Source organism: Piliocolobus tephrosceles, chromosome 7, assembly GCF_002776525.5.
Source record: "Piliocolobus tephrosceles isolate RC106 chromosome 7, ASM277652v3, whole genome shotgun sequence".
Lineage (NCBI taxonomy): Eukaryota > Metazoa > Chordata > Mammalia > Primates > Cercopithecidae > Piliocolobus > Piliocolobus tephrosceles.
In genome coordinates this window covers 316936-334465 of record NC_045440.1, presented here as the reverse complement: position 1 = coordinate 334465, position 17530 = coordinate 316936, and the positions used below count along the sequence as shown (strand labels likewise).

At 45.7% G+C, this 17530-nt stretch overlaps 1 protein-coding gene and 1 pseudogene across 3 annotated transcripts in view; both read left to right on the top strand.

Moving 5' to 3' along the window:
- Window positions 1-4246, top strand: part of NEIL2 (nei like DNA glycosylase 2) — an 18702-nt gene extending 14456 nt beyond the window's left edge. For all 3 annotated transcript variants that reach the window (XM_023225293.2, XM_023225294.2, XM_023225295.2), the window contains 2 exons: window positions 97-293; window positions 2862-4246. In XM_023225293.2, the coding sequence (XP_023081061.1) occupies window positions 97-293; window positions 2862-3172 (508 nt within the window). In that variant the 3' untranslated portion in view covers window positions 3173-4246. The remainder of the gene's footprint in view (window positions 1-96; window positions 294-2861) is intronic.
- Window positions 4247-6855: 2609 nt separating this feature from the next.
- LOC111551384 lies at window positions 6856-7556 on the top strand (annotated as a pseudogene).
- Window positions 7557-17530: the final 9974 nt, after the last annotated feature.

Sequence of the window (17530 nt, the reverse complement as noted above, 5' to 3'; positions counted from 1 at the left end):
TAACGATGTGGGGATGTGTATATGATCCGACCACAGAGTGTGCTCTGGCTATGTTGTGTTAGCGATGTGTACTTATGACCTGTTCTTTCTTCCCAGGTTGGTCCTGTACTTTGGTGGCGGTGGCTTTCTGGCATTTTATAATTGTCAGATGTCTTGGAGCTCTTCCCCAGTGGTCACACCCGCCTGTGACATCCTGTCTGAGAAGTTCCATCGAGGACAAGCCCTAGAAGCTCTAGGCCAGGCGCAGCCTGTCTGCTATACACTGCTGGACCAGAGATGCTTCTCAGGGCTAGGTATGACTCATGGGAAAGGGGTGAGTCTACAGCGTTGCTTCATGGAAAAGTCGCTCCTGTGGGAGTCACAAGACCTGAGGCCCACCCTAGTTGTGCCAGTGCTGTTGCTCTTGAGGTGCCACTTGCTTAATCTCCTTTGTTTTACTTCCCTTGTTTTCAGACTGAGGGCATTAGATCAGGCAGTTTTTAACTTGTCTCTCGGCTTCAGAATCCACACCTAACTGTGTTATCAGTTGTGAGCCTTCTGCCAGCAGCGCTGGAACATCGCCTCCTAAAGCGCGGGGTCATGTCTCGGGCACCTCTGTACCCTCCACAGCACAGTGCAGTGCCTGGCACACAGGAGGTGCCGACCTGTGTCTGTAGGAACTGGAGTCGTGCAGGCTGCTACCAGAGGAGTGAGTGCACGTTCTAAGGGATGCTGCTCTTGGGTGGATGGAGCTCCCCCGCCGGCCAGAGCGCAGAGATCACTCGGTCTACACTGGGCTCTTACAAGACACGAGTGAAGAGGACTTTCCCTCTCTCTGTTGCAGTGGCGTGAGCAGTGAAACCGTGAGCATTTCAGGATAGGGAGAAGAGCTGGACAATTCCAGAAATACACATAACAGCTAATTAGCTGGACTATGAGAGCGTGCCATTCTTATTACCCACAGCCGGGGAATAATTGTGCCCAAAATTGGCTGCTGAAGCAATCAGGCAAGTTGGCGGTGACAGAGTCACCTCCATATCCAACATGTGGCTTTGCTGCCTGCTCACCTCCCCTCACGAGGGCCGGAGAAGGCCCGGTGGTGCACCAGGCACTAGCCTTGCATTTTCATGTTAGGACCATGGGAGTCCCTGTGCCCTCAGGAGCAAAGAGCCATCGGAGGTGGCTTTTTGGGTATATGTGGCAAGAGCTAATAAAGTAACAGTAGTAATTAATAATGGCCAGTGTTTTCCAAGCAGCTCTGATGTGCCAGGCACACGTTTTTGTCCTTAGTGCTGTTCCATAGGATATGGTTATAGTGGGTTTCCCTTCCTTCAGATGAGGAAACTGAAGCAGAGAACGCATCTCTAGTAAACGGTGCAGCTGAGATGTGAATCCAGGTATTCTGTCAACGAATTCTGGAGAGACCGATGTGTGTAATGAGGAGTGTGACTATGAGGCTCTTGGGAAAAGCAAGAATTTCCTTCACCCGCTCACTCCAAACACACACTCACTTGACCTCTGTCACGCTCACCATCTCTCCTTAAGGAGATCATTGTTTAATGTCCCAGCAAGCACAGACTCAGTCCACTGCGAGTTAGGCAAGATCGCTATGAATGCCTGGTGGAGCTGAAAGAGTATGGTTGGAACATTCCAAAGAGAGTTACTGATTCTGGAAGGCGGGATTGAGGCTGGCTTCACAGAGAATGAGGCAGGAGTAGAAAAATCATAAGATAACACCTCCCCAAACACTTTCTACATAACGAGCATTATGCTTGGTATTTCATTTTATTTTATTTTTTGACACAGGGTCTCTCTCTGTCGCCCAGGCTGGAGTGCAGTGGCACAGACACAACCCACTGCAGCCTCAACCTCTGTGGCTCAAGCGATCCTCCCACCTCAGCCTCCTGAGTAGCTGGGACTACAGGTGCATGACACCACGTCTCACTAATTTTTAAAATTTTTGTAGAGACAGGCTCTCACTATGTTGCCCAGGCTGGTCTTAAACTTGTGGGCTCAAGCGATCCTCCTGCCTCTGCCTCCCGAAGTGCTGGGATAACAGGCATGAACCACTATGCCTAGCTATGCTTGACATTTTGTTTTTAATTTTTAAAAAAAATTGTTTTTTGAGACAGAGTCTTGCCCTGTTGCCCAGGCTGGAGTGCAGTGGCACAATCTCAGATTACCGCAACCTCCGCCTCCCAGGTTCAAGCGAGTCTCGTACCTCAACCACATGATCAGCTGGGATTACAGGCAGGTGCTACCATGCCTGGCTAATTTTTGTATTTTTGGTAGAGATGGGGTTTCACGACGTTGTCCAGGCTGGTCTTGAACTCCTGGCCTCAAGTGATTCATCCGCCTCTGCCTATCAAAGTGCTGGGATTACAGACATGAGCTACTGCACCAGGCCGACATTTTAAATAATAACAACAGTTAATATTTATTGAGTACTCTACATACCAGCCACTGTGCTCAGCGTTTTTTGGTGAATTCTCATTTACTACTCACAAAAACCAGGTGAGCCATCCCTGCCTGACAGATAAGGAAACTGCAGCTAATTGAGACTGAGGAGCTTGCCAGGGTCACGTGGGTAGGATCTGCTTGAGCTGGGATTCAAGTGCAGGCAGTCAGATGCCCGACCCCTTTTTGATAGCCTGTTTGCCATGACGGGCCATGCATGAGTTTCATTTCATCTTCACAGCAACCTTAAAGGTAAGAATTGTCAACTCCAGTTTACAGACAGAGAAGCGGAGTCAGAGATCGCGGACCCGCCCGGGGTCCCACAGGACGTGGAAGAGCTGACTTCTGCGGTGCTAACTTTGTGGGTGGTGTCATCGTGCCATGTGTCCTTTCTCCTTCGCTTACCCTCCCCTGCTTTGTTTCAGGGAACATCATTAAGAATGAAGTCTTGTACAGAGCTGGGATCCATCCCCTTTCTCTTGGTTCAGTCCTGAGTGCCCCGCGTCGGGAGGCCCTGGTGGATCACGTGGTGGAGTTCAGTACAGCCTGGCTGCAGGGCAAGTTCCAGGGCAGACCGCAGCACACGCAGGTCTACCAGAAAGATCAGTGCCCTGCTGGCCACCAGGTCATGAAGGAGGCGTTTGGGCCCCCAGGTGGGTTCCAGAGGCTCACCTGGTGGTGCCCACAGTGCCAGCCCCAGTTGCCAGAGGAGCCGGAGCAGCGCCAGTTCTCCTAAGGAACTCGTGGTGCTCTTCATGGAACCTTGGCCCTTGGGGAACCTGACGTCTAAGTGTCCAGAAAGGAGGGTGTGGGCAGGGATGGGGTGCAGAGGATCGTGTATGTCGGGGTGCCAGGATTATAATATTCACCTCCCTGGAGTTATGTTGAAGGCAGAGTTTTCATAAGATTAGATTCTTTTTATCCTTTTCCAGTTCAGTGAATTCATCCTATTGAATTGCATCATAGTGAAAGATGAGAGAAATCGTGATGATGGGGAAGGGGAAACCTCCCAGAAGGCACTGGGGCAAGGAAAAAGAAAGCCTATGGGAAATGGCTGAGCTCCCCACATGGCTTTGCAGATGATGTGGGGTTTTGTTTTTGTTTTGAGACAGGGTCTTGCTCTGTCTCCCAGGCTAGAGTGCAGTGGCGTGATCTTGGCTCACTGCAGCCTTGCCCTCCCAGGCTCAAGCAGTCTTCACCTCAGCCTCCAGAGCAGATGGGACGACGGGCATGTGCTATGATGCCTGGCTGATTTTTGTTTACTTTTTATAGAGATGGGGTCTTGCCATATTGGAGAGGCTGGTTTTGAACTCCTGCAACTCAAGCAGTCCCCCCACTTTGGCCTCCCGAAATGTTGGGACCACGGGTGTAAGCCACCGTGCCCAGCCAGCTCCTGTGTTTTGTTTTTGTTTTGTAACTTTGGTTGATGTTAAGGCCCTCCATTTTGGAAAGCAGGAAAACAGGTTGTTTTTTGGTTTTTTGTTGTTTTTTTTTCTTGTTCCCCTGGAGGATCCAGGGATGAGGATAGAATGACCTGAGAGCAGTGCTTGGATTCAGCCTCCTGCCAGGTCCTTCCTGCTGGACACAGACACCAAGAGGCGGGGGGTAGAGCAGGGAGCTGCGCCTTCTTGGGGTGCCCAGTGGTCTGTAGAGAAAAGCTGCTTGTTTACTCCTTAAGTCAATGTGTTTGTACTGTTGACATGTTGAACAATTCAGGAATCAAGGGCTGTGGAGAAACTCCCTCCGGTTGTTGGCAGCAGGTGAATGAAGCTAGAGCAGTGACATGAAAATAAAGCTCTCTGTTACTTGCTGTTGTCATCTTTTTTTGATAGTAAAAGGTCTTTAAATAACAGAACTATTCATGGAGGTGGCCTCCAGGGCTTACTGGATTAGCTGAGGAGGAATCTACATAAAAGGAGCAGTGAGAAGAGGTGAGGGCACGCCTGCTCTTCTGCCGCCGGCGAGCAGAGATGGACTGAAGCTCTGTCGCCGTGATGTCTGCACAGAGATGTGTGAGAGTGAAACGGAAAACACCGGCTGATGATTCTGGCTTTCCTTTATTCTCATACACGCACGTTCTTTTTTTTTTTTTTTTTTTTTTGAGACAGGGTCTCACTCCGTTGCCCAGGCTGGAATACAGCGGTGTGACCATGGCTCACTCCTGGGCTCAGGTGATCCTTCCACCTCAGCCTCCCCAGTAGCTGGGACTACAGGTGTGCACCACTATGCCCGGCTAAGTTTTGTATTTTTGTATAGACGGAGACTCGCCATGTTGCCCCGGCTGGTCTCGAACCTCAGGCCTCAAGTGATCCGCTTGCTTCGGCCTCCCAAAGTGCTGGGATAACAGGCATGAGTCACCTCCTCTGTCTTCAGTGATTGAGAACTATCAGCAGTGCGGAGAGCCACTTGATGGCAGACTGAATCTCTTGTACTGAAGGCTCCCCCTGCAACCAGGTGCTCTCCCTGTGTTGAGGGCTCTCTCTCCCTCACCCAGTCCTCACCACTTCGCTTACTTCTTGCACATGATCTACAGAACAACTCATGAAGACAGGTACTCACCCTTGTCCTTATGTTATAGATGAGAAAACGAAAGAGTCTAGAGAGGCTGAGGACCTAACCTAAGCTCACACAATTAACAAGGGCCAGAGCCACACCTGAGTCAGCTCTGGCTGCCGTAGGGTGCCATAGGTGGGTGACTGAAACAGCAGACTGTTATTTCTGATAGTTCTGGAGCCTGGGAAGTCCAAGATCAAGGGCTGGCTGACTCAGTCCTCAATGAGGTCACACTGGGGATTAGGGCTTTATATGTGAATTTTAAGGGAACAGAAGTCAGTCTGTTGCAGGCTACAAAGGAATTTGGGAGAAAATCCTCAACTTCTCAAAGGCCATCTCCTCCCACTCTTTAAAAAAACGTACAATAGCTTATAAAAACTTTACTTTCCCTTCATGAAGTCCTGGATTCAAGAAAAAATGAATAAAACCTCAATTCCAGAATAGACGATGGAAAAATATTGAACAATGGATTTATTTGTATTTAGAAGAGTAGAAGAGCATATTCATGCACTTGTGTGTATATATGCACATATATAAAACATGTAACATTAAAGAATGTGGGCCGGGCATGGTATCTCATGCCTGTAATCCCAGCACTTTGGGAGGCAAGGCAGGTGGATCACCTGAGATCGGGAGTTCAAGACCAGCCTGGCCAACATGGTGAAACCCTGTGTCTACTAAAAATACAAAAATCAGCCTGGTATGGTGGTGGGCACCTGTAATCCTAGCTACTTGGGAAGCTGAGGCAAGACAATCATTTCAACCGGGGAGGCAGAGGTTGCAGTGAGCCGAGATCACGCCACTGCCCTCCAGCCTGCGCCACAGAGTGGGACTCTTATCTCAAAGAAAAAAAAAATTAAGAGTGTGTGTGTGTGTGTGTGTGTGTGTGTGTGTGTACTGAAACGCACCTTTCTAACCCATATGGCTAGGACAAGACTAGGACTCCAGGCATGAGCTGCAGCAAATGAGGCTGAGGCCATTTCCTGTGAGTTGGTGTCTACAGGACAGTGGGTCCAGGGTTCCCCGGACCTGGCGGGGACTGGACGCCACAGCCTGCGTGTGGTCTGCTCCAACTGGGATTGGTAGAAAGGAAAAGGCTGTTGTGGTGCCGAGAAGGAAGTTGTTGACAAGCCATGGGGCGGCTGTAGCTGTAGGAGTGGAGAGGGTGAGAGGCGCGGGCCACGGCCGCAGTGGCTCTGTTGGTGTCACCTGGCCAACAGTGTGGGCACCAGGGCGAACAGGAAACACTGGAGGGGCTCAGCCAGCACTGAGCTGAGCGCTGGCAGAGGCCACCGCCTGGCAGATGGGGAAAGGCAGAGCGGGTGAGCGGGCACGTGTATCAGCCCCTGAGGCGTGTTGAGCTCGAGCCTGCGACCACCTGTGCTGTGGAGAGGGAGACAACGTAATTGGGGAGCAGGTCTGGCCTCCCACAAGCATAGGCTGGTCTTAGAGGCACCGATGGGGCAGCTTTCCTAGTAGGAGTCATGATGAGCTGGAGAGGCTCACAGTGTGTCATGGAGTATGAGGAAAGGTGCAGGGAATCCTAGAGAAAGTCTTGTAAGTTTAAGGAGCAAGAGAGGAAGGAGAAACCAACCAGTGAGATGGGTCAAAGGTAAGTGGAGAAAGGAACGTCCAAGGAGAAGCGGGCAGTCGGCATCGTGAGTCATGCAGAGATGAAGGCGGAACGATGGAGCAGTGGCCCCTCGGGCTTGGCAGGTGATCAAATTCGAGGTCCTGGTGGCGTTCAGGAGAGCACTGTGCAGAGTGGGAAGGGACTGGGTGGGAGGGAGGATGTGGAATGTGAGGGTGGTCTCCTCTGCAGGAAGTTTGGCCTTGGAGGGGATGAAAATAAGGGCAGGGATGTTGTGCACATGTACCCTAGAACTTAAAGTATACTAATTATAATAATAAATTTTAGAAAGAAAAAAAAAGAAAATGAAGGGCAGGGAGGAATCGCGAGCGAACAAGAAGGAGGGTGTTTGACTGCTAGAGCTGAGTGAAGCGATGCCTCAATCAAAGGAACTTGTTTCTTCAAGCTCTTCTGGCAGTGATTCTGACAGTGAGGTTGACAAAAAGTTAAAGAGGAAAAAGCAAGTTGCTCCAGAAAAATCTATAAAGAAGCAAAAGACAGGTGAAACTTCGAGAGCTCTGTCATCTTCTAAACAGCGGAAGCAGCAGAGATGATAAGTTTCAGATTGGGAAAATGAGGTACGTTAGCATTCGAGGTTTTAAAGGGAAAGTGCTAATGGATATTAGAGAATATTGGATGGATCCTGATGGTGAAATGAAACCCGGAAGAAAAGATATTTCTTTAAATCCAGAACAATGGAGCCAGCTGAAGGAACAGATTTCTGTCATTGATGATGCAGTAAGAAAACTGTAAAATCCGAGCCATATAAATAAAACCTGTACTGTTCTAGTTGTTTTAATCTGTCTTTTTACCTTGGCTTTTGTTTTCTAAACGTTGTTCTCCAAGCTATTGTATGTTTGGATTGCAGAAGAATTTGTAAGATGAATACCTTTTTTTAATGTGCATTATTAAAAATGTTGAGTGAAGCTAATTGTCAGCTTTATTAAGAAGGATTGCTTTATGTCCACCACCTAGTGCAAAATAAAATCAAGCAATACAATCTGAACTGTTGTGGGCTTTTTTGACCATAAGAGTTGGTACTGTTTAAGGCCAAAAGTAATAGTTTTTATACATCTTTTAGTTTCAACTCAGCTTTTACAATAAAAAGGATTTGTATTGCATTGAGTTTATAAACTTTTGGTTTGTGAAATCCGTATTTGATCTGTTCTCTTCCAATCAAATGTCTAGGTTTGTTTGACTTCCACCCCAGTGATTTTTCACTCTTTTTATTTTGTTTACTTCATTTTTCTTTAATAAGTTAATCTCTTCATGTTCAGCTTTTACTTCACTCTTTATTCTTTTCCTTGAGTATGTTATGCTTATTTGGAAAGTCAGTGAAACTGTCAAAATGTTATCTTAATATGATACTTATAATTATATGAGAACTACAATCACCAAATCGACTGTATTCAATATTAGCAGATCTAGTTTGATAACATGGCTTGTGTGGAAACTGAGAAGGTGTTTGTCATTACCCATAGTGTTCTGTGTAGTTATTGCTTAGTCTGCAGAAAATAAAGACCTAGATGGGATGTCTGACTTGCTTTCACTTATTAAACATGTTCACCGTGGGATGATGTCTGTACCATCAGATATTGTTAAACTAGAGTAGGATTTAATAAAAATGTGAAAGCTTACTGGCCTAACACTTTATTTCATAATATTGAGTATGAATTATATGTAGCCAGAGACGTCATGAAGCTTTACTGTTATGGTAGGTAATATGGTTAGTTTGTAGGGAAAAGAGCATATGAGCACATGCTTGTGTATTTTGGCCTTTGCCCCAGTAGAACAGACAATGGCATTCTAGGCTTGATGTTACTAAGTTTTAGCAGACACTAGCAAGTGGTTTGTATTTAACCATACCCATGAAGCAGACAGACTGAGGCACAGATTTTAGTGGCTTTGTGGCAGTAAGTAGGGCATGGTGTGCCTTAGGAAAAGAATGTGTATAAAGAGAACTATAACTGAAATTAAAGGAGGCAGCAGTGAAGAGGAAATAATTGCCTTCTGTATAAATGATATACACATGATATTTTGAGATTTTTATAAGAGCAGTGGAATACAGTTCTAGGTAGAGTAGAAAAAGGAAAGGTTTAAAGACATATAAAAGATTCTTGTTGACAATTCATTTTTGGTAGCAAATCTCAAATGAGTACCTGCTATAGGGCTGCCGTATCAGAGTTTTGCACTATTGTGCTACCAAGTTTGATTCGTACATCTAAAACATTTTGTAGTTGATTGTCAAGGACTTAATTTGAAAATCATTTGCCAGACCACATAGTTGTCAATTTTTTTTTTCTAGCAGCTATTCTGTTGTATTTTTAAAACATTTTTTAGATGACTTTTTAAAGTATATTTAGCAGTAACCTTAAGAGGTGCAAATTGGTAAAATAAATCTCTTCTTGTAATTTAGCCTTCATCAAATAATAGGTACCAATCTATTAAAAATACGTATTTTTTTTCCAGCCCCTTGAACCAGAGTAGGTTCAGAGAAACTCCCAAAATTTGTATTTTAGACACGTCATGCTTGATTGGTAACTTCCCTCCTTTTTTGGGGAACATGTTTGTGTCCTATTAACTTAATTGGATAGATTTTTTCTTATTTTTGGCACACAGGGTTGTTAGAATTCAGAACCTGGATTTTTGGTGTAGATGTAGAGAGAATGATGGGTACATTTCCTAGGTTTATATGGATTTAGGGGGTGTATGCATTTTGAAACACTATTAACAGATGGTGCTGAAATCTATTACCTACATGTTTTCTAGCTGTTTAGCATTATGTTAATGAAGCCTGCATATAAGGAGCGTTTCTCTGGCACAGTTGGTAAGTTGACTGCTAACTTCATTTAAATGTGTTACTGGATATGTAGTATACTGAAATTATTAATCCTTTTTTTGTGTATAGGAAAAGAGAACTGGGTTAAAAGAAGCAAATTAACTTGTTCTGAAAAGAAAGTTTAGGTTAATTTTGTTTTCTGTTTAAATTTTATCTCCTTGGTAAGATTTTTTTTCCAAGGCAGAAAGCTTAGCATTTTTAGGCATAGATACCTTATGTTACAATGCCAAAATGAATTTAATTCCAGTACTCAGGTTTTTCCCTTTAACAGACTCTATGCATATCAGGGCTTTCTAATGGGTTTTTCCTCTTTGTTTTTAAAATGTGAGCAGCATTTGACCAATTTCCAGTGCTCTTAGCATTTTACTTAAAGAACAACCACTAAAAAAGAAGCTTTGTAACTTGATTGTCTTTTGCTTTGCTTTGTCAATGCCTAAGAACTTAAGAATACTCCTACCTCATTAGCTACTTAAGATGCTGTGATGATCAAATCTATTCTACATAATGTGTTTAGAAACAAAGACTTGGGTGAAAAATGAAATAAGTATATTCTGACTTGGCTATTGAGGGGGAAAGAAAAGAACTCAGTATTAAGTGTTCCTCATAGGATATACATAAGCAGCATACTATAAAAGTTTGAAATTTTTAAAAAGTACTAATATTTAGGTATCCTGAAATTCTTTGCAGTTCGTTTTATATGGAAATTAATCCAGTGAAACACTCGAAAGTTGTCTTTTTTTTTTTAATGGTGTTTTTCCAGATAAACTCTAGGGTAAATATTCACATAGTCACAAATATGTAATTCAGTAATTGTGAAATACCTGTATGCTTTGTTTTCATACATCTTCCATGGAGATGGCTGAATATAATACTCCATCTATGAATATTTTAAATGTTGAAATAAAAGTAAGAAATGTAGGAGAAAAGAAAAAGAAAATGAAAGGCAGGGAGGAGAGCAAAGGATGAATATAACGTGAAGGTTTGTGTGTAGTTAGTTCAGGGCAGAAAACCAGGAGAGAGAGAGAAAGCTTACACCAGAGCTGTCACTTAAAGATGACGGGGCTAGGGTGGGAAGAGAAAGAATAACAAGTCCCTAGAAAATTTGCTAAAAGTGAGGCCTTTGGGGTACAGAAGAGTGAGGAGGTTTGTAACAGCTCTAAGGGAAACATGATCACTTCGGTTAGAGGGAAGGGCTGTAGAGCCACACGCAAGCCCAGGGCACTTGTGCATTTCCTGACTTTTCCTGACAGCATCCAGTGGCTTAGGATCAAAACCGAAGACATTGGATGTTGGATTACCCCACAATGGATGTGGACGTTTGTCGGGGTAGGAATGGTGGGAGACCAAAGGGGCAACGGGAAACATTATTTTTTAAAATTACAAACGTCGAAAGAGTCACACAGTAAAGTTTATAGAGTGAAACGTGAAAGAATGACCTTCATCCCTGCCTTAGGAGGATCTCTGGAGCAGCCTTGCTAATAGTGTCTCTGACTGCAGTGACTTATGGAAAAACCTAATAGTTGGGAAAATACTAGTACCTAGCAGTTGAGAGTAAGGGTTGTGGTTGGTGCCGTTGGAACTCCGTGGAACATGTTCCACATGGAAGAGGCGGGGAAGGGGGAATGTGGGCAGGTAACAAGCCACGCTCCCATGCTTCTCTCCCAGTGAGTGAGATCTCACTCACCCTGGAAGTAGGCTCTCAGTGGGTTTCAGGTTGGTTCCAAAAGGAGGTAGGGCCTGGTGCAGTGGCTCACATCTGTAATCCTAGCACTTTGGGAGGCTGAGGCAGGAGGATCGCTTGACCCCAGGAGTTCAAGACCAGCCTGGGCAATGTAGTGAGACCCCATCTCTACAAAAAAATACAAAAATTAGCCAGGCATGGTGATGCACACCTGTAATCCCAGCTACTAGGGAGGTTGAGGTGGGAGGATCACTTGAGCCCAGGAGGTCAAGGCTGCAGTGAGCCAAGATCATGTCACTGTACTCCAGCCTGGGTGACAGAGTGAGACCTTGTCTCAAAAATAAATAAAATTTTAAAATAAATACATAAAAGGAGGTAGGCATGATGCAGTGTAAGTGGACTGAGAGAGAGAAGAGGAGATGGTGCAGAGACAGCAGGGTGGAACGTGGCCAGTGGCAGTTATGCCTTTTGTGCCTGTGCCTGTTGCCTGGAAGGAGGAGAGGTTTTGGCTCTACAGGACCGTGAAGGAGGGCATGGAAATATGGGGGGTGGGGGGTGAATCTAGGCTTCCGTCAAAGAAGGGAGAGGCGGGACACTTGGACTCGACAGGCAGATTCTAAGGGAAAGATCGGTTTAGCTCATGAGTTGGGGTTTTGAGATAACTGACATTGTGAAAAATGTGGGATTTAATGTAAGCTTTCACAATGGCTCTAGACACTTCATAAATATTTCTTAAATACCTCCTAAATGCTAGGATTCGGGAATACAAGGATAAACAAAACACAAAGCCAAATCCTATTGTAACGGGAGTGTGAAAAGTGTTTCTGTTAATGGAAAAAGTGCTGTGTGAGGATGGGGGATAAGTGACTGGCTGTCCATGTTCTGATTATGCTGTAAGCACTCTGCCAGATACTGTGTAGGCCCAGTGCTTGCCCTTGAGGGGCCACTGTGAGGTGGTGAGACAGACAAGAGATTGTTAGAATACAGAAAGTTCAGGATGGGAGGAACCACTGAACATGGTGGAAGTACTAGAAGTACTGAGGTCTGTGAAAGTAAAGACCAGCCCAATGAGCACAAAAAAATGAGGCTCTTGATTCAGAACTTGCTCTAGCAAGGGAGTTTTGCACTTGGTGGACACTGAGGCAGGCAGGGAGTGGGAAGCTTTACAATGGAAAAGGGGAAGGCTGCAGGGGTGCTCTGATCGAGGCTTCTGGCCTGGGGAGGCTGGAGGCAGCTGATAGAGGTAGGTGTCTTCAGTGATTGGTTTGAGGAGCGGATTTGTCTTTCTGTGGTTGATTCTGAGTTGCAAGAGTCCTGACCATTTGGGGCTGATTGCTGCTGAGATTGTGGTTTTGATGCAGGACAGGCAAGCCCCAAATTGGGCCTTAGCCCATGAGGGTTCTTGGCTTTGCCCAGGAAAGAATTCAAGGGTGAGCCAGTGGTAGGGTGGAGGAAAACAGCTTTATTAAAGAGGCAGTGTGACAGCTCTGTGACTGCTTCTGCAGAGTAGGGCTGCTCCACAGGCAGTGTGCTGAAAGCAGCAGCTCAGGACAGTTCTGCAGTCAGAGCTATACCTACTTTTAATTGCATGCAGATTAAGGGACAGTTTCTGAAGACAGTTCTAGGAAAGGGATAGTAACTTCTGGGTTGTTGGGTCATTGCCATGGAAAGGGGTCGTAACCCCAGGGTGTTGCCATGGCAATGGTAAACTGATATGGCACACTGGTGGGCGTGTCTTGTGGAAGGCTGCTTCTCCCCCCCCCCCCCCCCCCCCCCGTTTTAGCTGGTCCTCAATTTGGTCGGCTGTCTAAGCCCCGCCTCTGGAGTCCACTCTCATCTCCTACCTCAGTTTGATTTCCTCGGACTGCTTGCAGCAGTGGTTGTTTAAGCCACAGTTCTGTTATCATATAAGGTCTGGCTGTTGTCCATTTGTATATTCAGCCTCCAAGTGGGCACCTCAGTCAGATTGAGGGAGCTGGATTAGGGTCTCCAACTGTGTCTCTAATAAATAGCACCATCACGTAACACGTCTGTCTCTTCCTCTGCTTGTAAGCTCTTTGGGTGTGGAACCTTATCTTACTCATCTTTGTTTTTTCCCATGTCTGCTGCCACAATGTAGATGTTCAACCAATGTTTGTTGCATTTAAAGAAGAGATAAAGAATCACAGCTACTAGGGAAACTGAGATGGGAAGATCCTTGATCCCAGGAGTTTGAGGCCCAGCTGGAAAACGTAAGACCCTGTCTGTCTTGCACAGAAAAAAAAGGGGGGGGGGGGGGGGGGTGAGAACAGATAAAGGAGAGGCCAGGAAACACCAGAAAAGGATGATTCCTGAGGCAGATTCCACCTGACCTGTAATGGAGGCGTGGCAGGTGGCTAGGCAAGGAGCAGGAAGTGTATTCCAGGCAGGTGAATTGCTTGGGCCAAGGCCAGATGTCAAGTACTGCAGCCTGTTTGGGGAACAATAAGTGCTGCTAGGACTGGATCAGGGTGTAAAAGTACAAGAGTGGGTGGACAGGAGGCTGAAATCCCAACAAAGGATGTAGATGCCAAATGGCAAGGGAGTTTTTATTCTATGCCAGAAGGCTTGATTTCCTTTAAATGAAACCATTGATTCAAAGACATTTCCTTTGAGGAATTTAAAATGGAAGGATTATAATCAAGTGTGTGTTTTGTTTTTGTTTTTATTTTTTATTTTTTTGAGACGGAGTCTCACTTTGTCGCCCAGGCTAGAGTGTGGTGTCGTCATCTTGGCTCCTGGGTTCAAGCAATTCTCCAGCCTCAGCCTCCCAAGTTACTGGGATTACAGGCACCCACCACCATGCCCAGCTAATTTTTCTATTTTTAGTAGAGACAGGGTTTCACCTTGTTGGCCAGGCTAGTCTCAAACTCCTGACCTCAAGTGATCCACCTGCCTTGGTCTTCCAAAGTGCTGGGATAGTAGGTGTGAGCCACTGCACCCAGCCCAGTGTGTGTTTTAGACAAATAACTCTACCTGCCATATGGAAAGGACAGGGGAAGTCAACTTCAACATGGTTTGGGAAAGAAGATGTGGCTTAAACCAAGATGGAGCAGAGAGGAGAGATTAAAATGAAAGATACTTGTTTTCTTGGACTCCATAGGACTTGAATGATTTTGAAGGGGTGGATATAAGGAAAGAAAGGGAGTTAGCAATGACATCCGGATTTTGTGATTACAAAACTGAGAGGCTGTTCATGCTATCCACAGGAGAAGCAGAGTCAATGGGAGAGAGATTTAAGGAATGGGCATGTTAAGTTTGCACTGTTTAGGTGCCATCAAAGAGGAGATGTCCAACATGCAGCTCAATTCAATAAATATTCATTGAGCACCCAGTATGTGCTGGGCACTATTCTAGATGCTTGAGGGGACATTAGTGAGCAAAACAAAGATCCGTCATCATTGAGCTTAGATTTCTAGTGTTCACTTAAAAAATATGATTTATCAATTTAGAAAAGGAGAAGAGACTTTATTTATTCTAAAGGGTGACAGCATGCTTCCAGCTTAGACCAGACACAGGCACTTCGAAGGAGAAAGAGTTGAGGTAGGCGCTTTATGCTGAATGGGTTGGCTAAACACACATATTTAACAGGTTACAAGAGGAGCTATGAATATTTACGAAGGTGGACCTGACACCTTGAACAAACATGTATGTAATATATGACCCATAGTCACTTTGAGATAGAGACTCAACATGTGAATGCATTACAATTAGACCGTCTATGTCAAAAGGTCTTTTTAGGACAGGAAGGTGTCTTGAGTGTACAGTCTCTGTAAACTGGTCAGACCAGTCCACGGTCGGTGGTGTTATCAGCAGAAAGTACTGAAATCAGTCTCTTGACCAGTCAAAGCCGTAGTTATGGCTGGTGGAACAGGGGTTCAGTTAGTCACTGTCTGGTGGAGCTGCAAGTGTTTTACTATTGCTTATCTCAAGGCCAGTGTTGTTTAGCTGCTGGAGAACAAGAAGAACCCTGTGGCAGTTAGAGCTTAGTTGATTCTTTAAGCGTAGGAGTGCCTGACTTCACCATTGCCTGCACGGCCTTAGGACCTGTTTATAATTGGGTATCTTACTGCCACAGAGTCTGTTCCATTAGTCTTATGATCTCTGTTTTAATGTTAATGCCAGTCAGTTGTGTATGAACTCCAAAAGGGAGGTGGTACAATGAGGGCTGTCTGATCTCCTGTCCCGTTATTTGAAATGCTTGTTCCTGGTGCCTTAAAGAAATAGCACTTGAGCCGGGCGTGGTGGCTCACGCCTGTAATCCCAGCACTTTGGGAGGCCGAGGTGGACAGATCATGAGGTCAGGAGATCGAGACCATCCTGGCTAACACGGTGAAACCCCATCTCTACTAAAAATTACAAAAATTAGCCGGGCATGGTGGCGGGCGCCTGTAGTCCCAGCTACTTGAGAGGCTGAGGCAGGAGACTGGCGTGATCCCGGGAGGTGGAGCTTGCAGTGAGCCGAGGTCACACCACCGCACTCCAGCCTGGGCGACAGAGCGAGACTCAGACTCAAAAAAAAAAAAAAAAAAAAAGAAATAGCACTTGTAGGCAGGGCGCTGTGGTTCACATCTGTAATCCCAGCACTTTGGGAGGCCAAGGCGGGCGGATCACGAGGTCAAGAGATTGATACAATCCTAGCCAACATGGTGAAACCCCGTCGCTACTAAAAATACAAAAATTAGCTGGGTGTGGTGGTGTATGCCTGTAGTCCCAGCTACTCAGGAGGCTAAGGCAGGAGAATCGCTTAAACTTGGGAGGCAGAGGTTGCAGTGAGCCAAGATCGCGCCACTGCACTCCAGCCTCGCCACAGAGTGACACTCCATCTCAAAAAAAAAGAACAGCACTTGAAGCCTGGGCGTGGTGGCTTACGCCTGTAATCCCAGCACTTTGGGAGGCCGAGGTGGGTGGATCACGAGGTCACGAGTTCAAGACCAGCGTGGCCAACATGGTGAAACCCTGTCTTTATTAAAAATACAAAAATTACCCAGGCGTGGTGGTGGGTAGGAGGGAGGCTGAGGCAGGAGAATCGCTTGAACCCAGAAAGCAGAGGTTGCAGTGAGCCAAGATTGCGCCACTGCACTCCAGCCTGGGCAACAAGAGTGAAACTCCGTCTCCAAAAACAAAAAAAAAATAGCACTCAAACATAAATTTAATTTACTCAGCAAGGCTATTTTTACTTCCTGCAGAAAGGGTACACTTGCCAACAGTTTTGCCACGAGAGTATACCAAACAAAGGAGAAAGGGTCATTCATAACCTGACACGTCCACCCTGCTGCTGTGTCCGGTTTCCGTTGTCTGGAATGGGATCTGACGTTCTGCATTTGTCCCGATTGGCTAGCAACTTAGAACTTTTTAAAAGAGGAAAAGGTAGAGGAGAACAAAGGAAGGAGGAAGTAACTTGTGGAATGGTGAGAAAGGTAAAAACACCTTCAAACAAGAAAGAGGAACAGGCTTGCTTGGACCAGTATAAGTGTGCCAGGGCAAATATTTAGGCTAAATTGTGGGAGCTAAGAACATAAAGTACATTGATTTCTTTATCACGGCTAGAAGATATTTAAGAATGTTAGCACAGGTCTTTGAATAAATTTTGCTTCTAAGAGAAGTTACTATTTATTTCTAACTAAATGCGGAGGAAAGTCTTTGAAGAGGAACCTCTACTTTACTTTTTACATCATCATGACTGGAAACTAAGTTTTTAAGATTTTTCTGGGCTTCCCTTGGCCAAGGTGGGGAGTGGGAGGGCTGTCCAGTGGTAGGGGCTTAGGCTTTTAATTTTAGTTTACACTAGCAAGGGGAAACACTCTGTAATCTAATACATAAATAAATGATGTATTTACCATAGAATATGGTAAATATAGGCAAGTGGAGCAGGCAAATGGGATCAGCAGTGGTGGAAATGCAGGGGAGGGCAAACAGGTGGGTCTAGATGAGGTGTGAGCAAACTCTAGGGGCACAGGAGTTAGCCAAGCCAGTATCTGGGGGATAGTGCAGGAATAGTGAACAGCTAGACAAAAAGCCCTGGGACTAGAGAAGGTGAAAGCATAAGAGATGGAGGCCAGAGAGGTAATCTGGGTGGAAGACTACTCATTGCAGCCTCTCGGGATCCCCGTAGGGGCTTTGGCTTTTGCTGGAGAGACACTGAATGGCTTTGGGCAGTGAATGGACCTGACAAGTTTTTGTTTTTGAGACAAAGTCTCGCTCTTGTCCCCCCAGGCTGCAGTGCAATGGCGCGATCTCAGCTCACTGCAACCTCTGCCTCCGGGTTCAAGTGATTCTCCTGCCTCAGCTTCCCAAGTAGCTGGGATTACAGGTGCCTGTAGGTGGCTAATTTTTGTATTTTTAGTAGAGACGGGTTTCACCATGTTGGCCA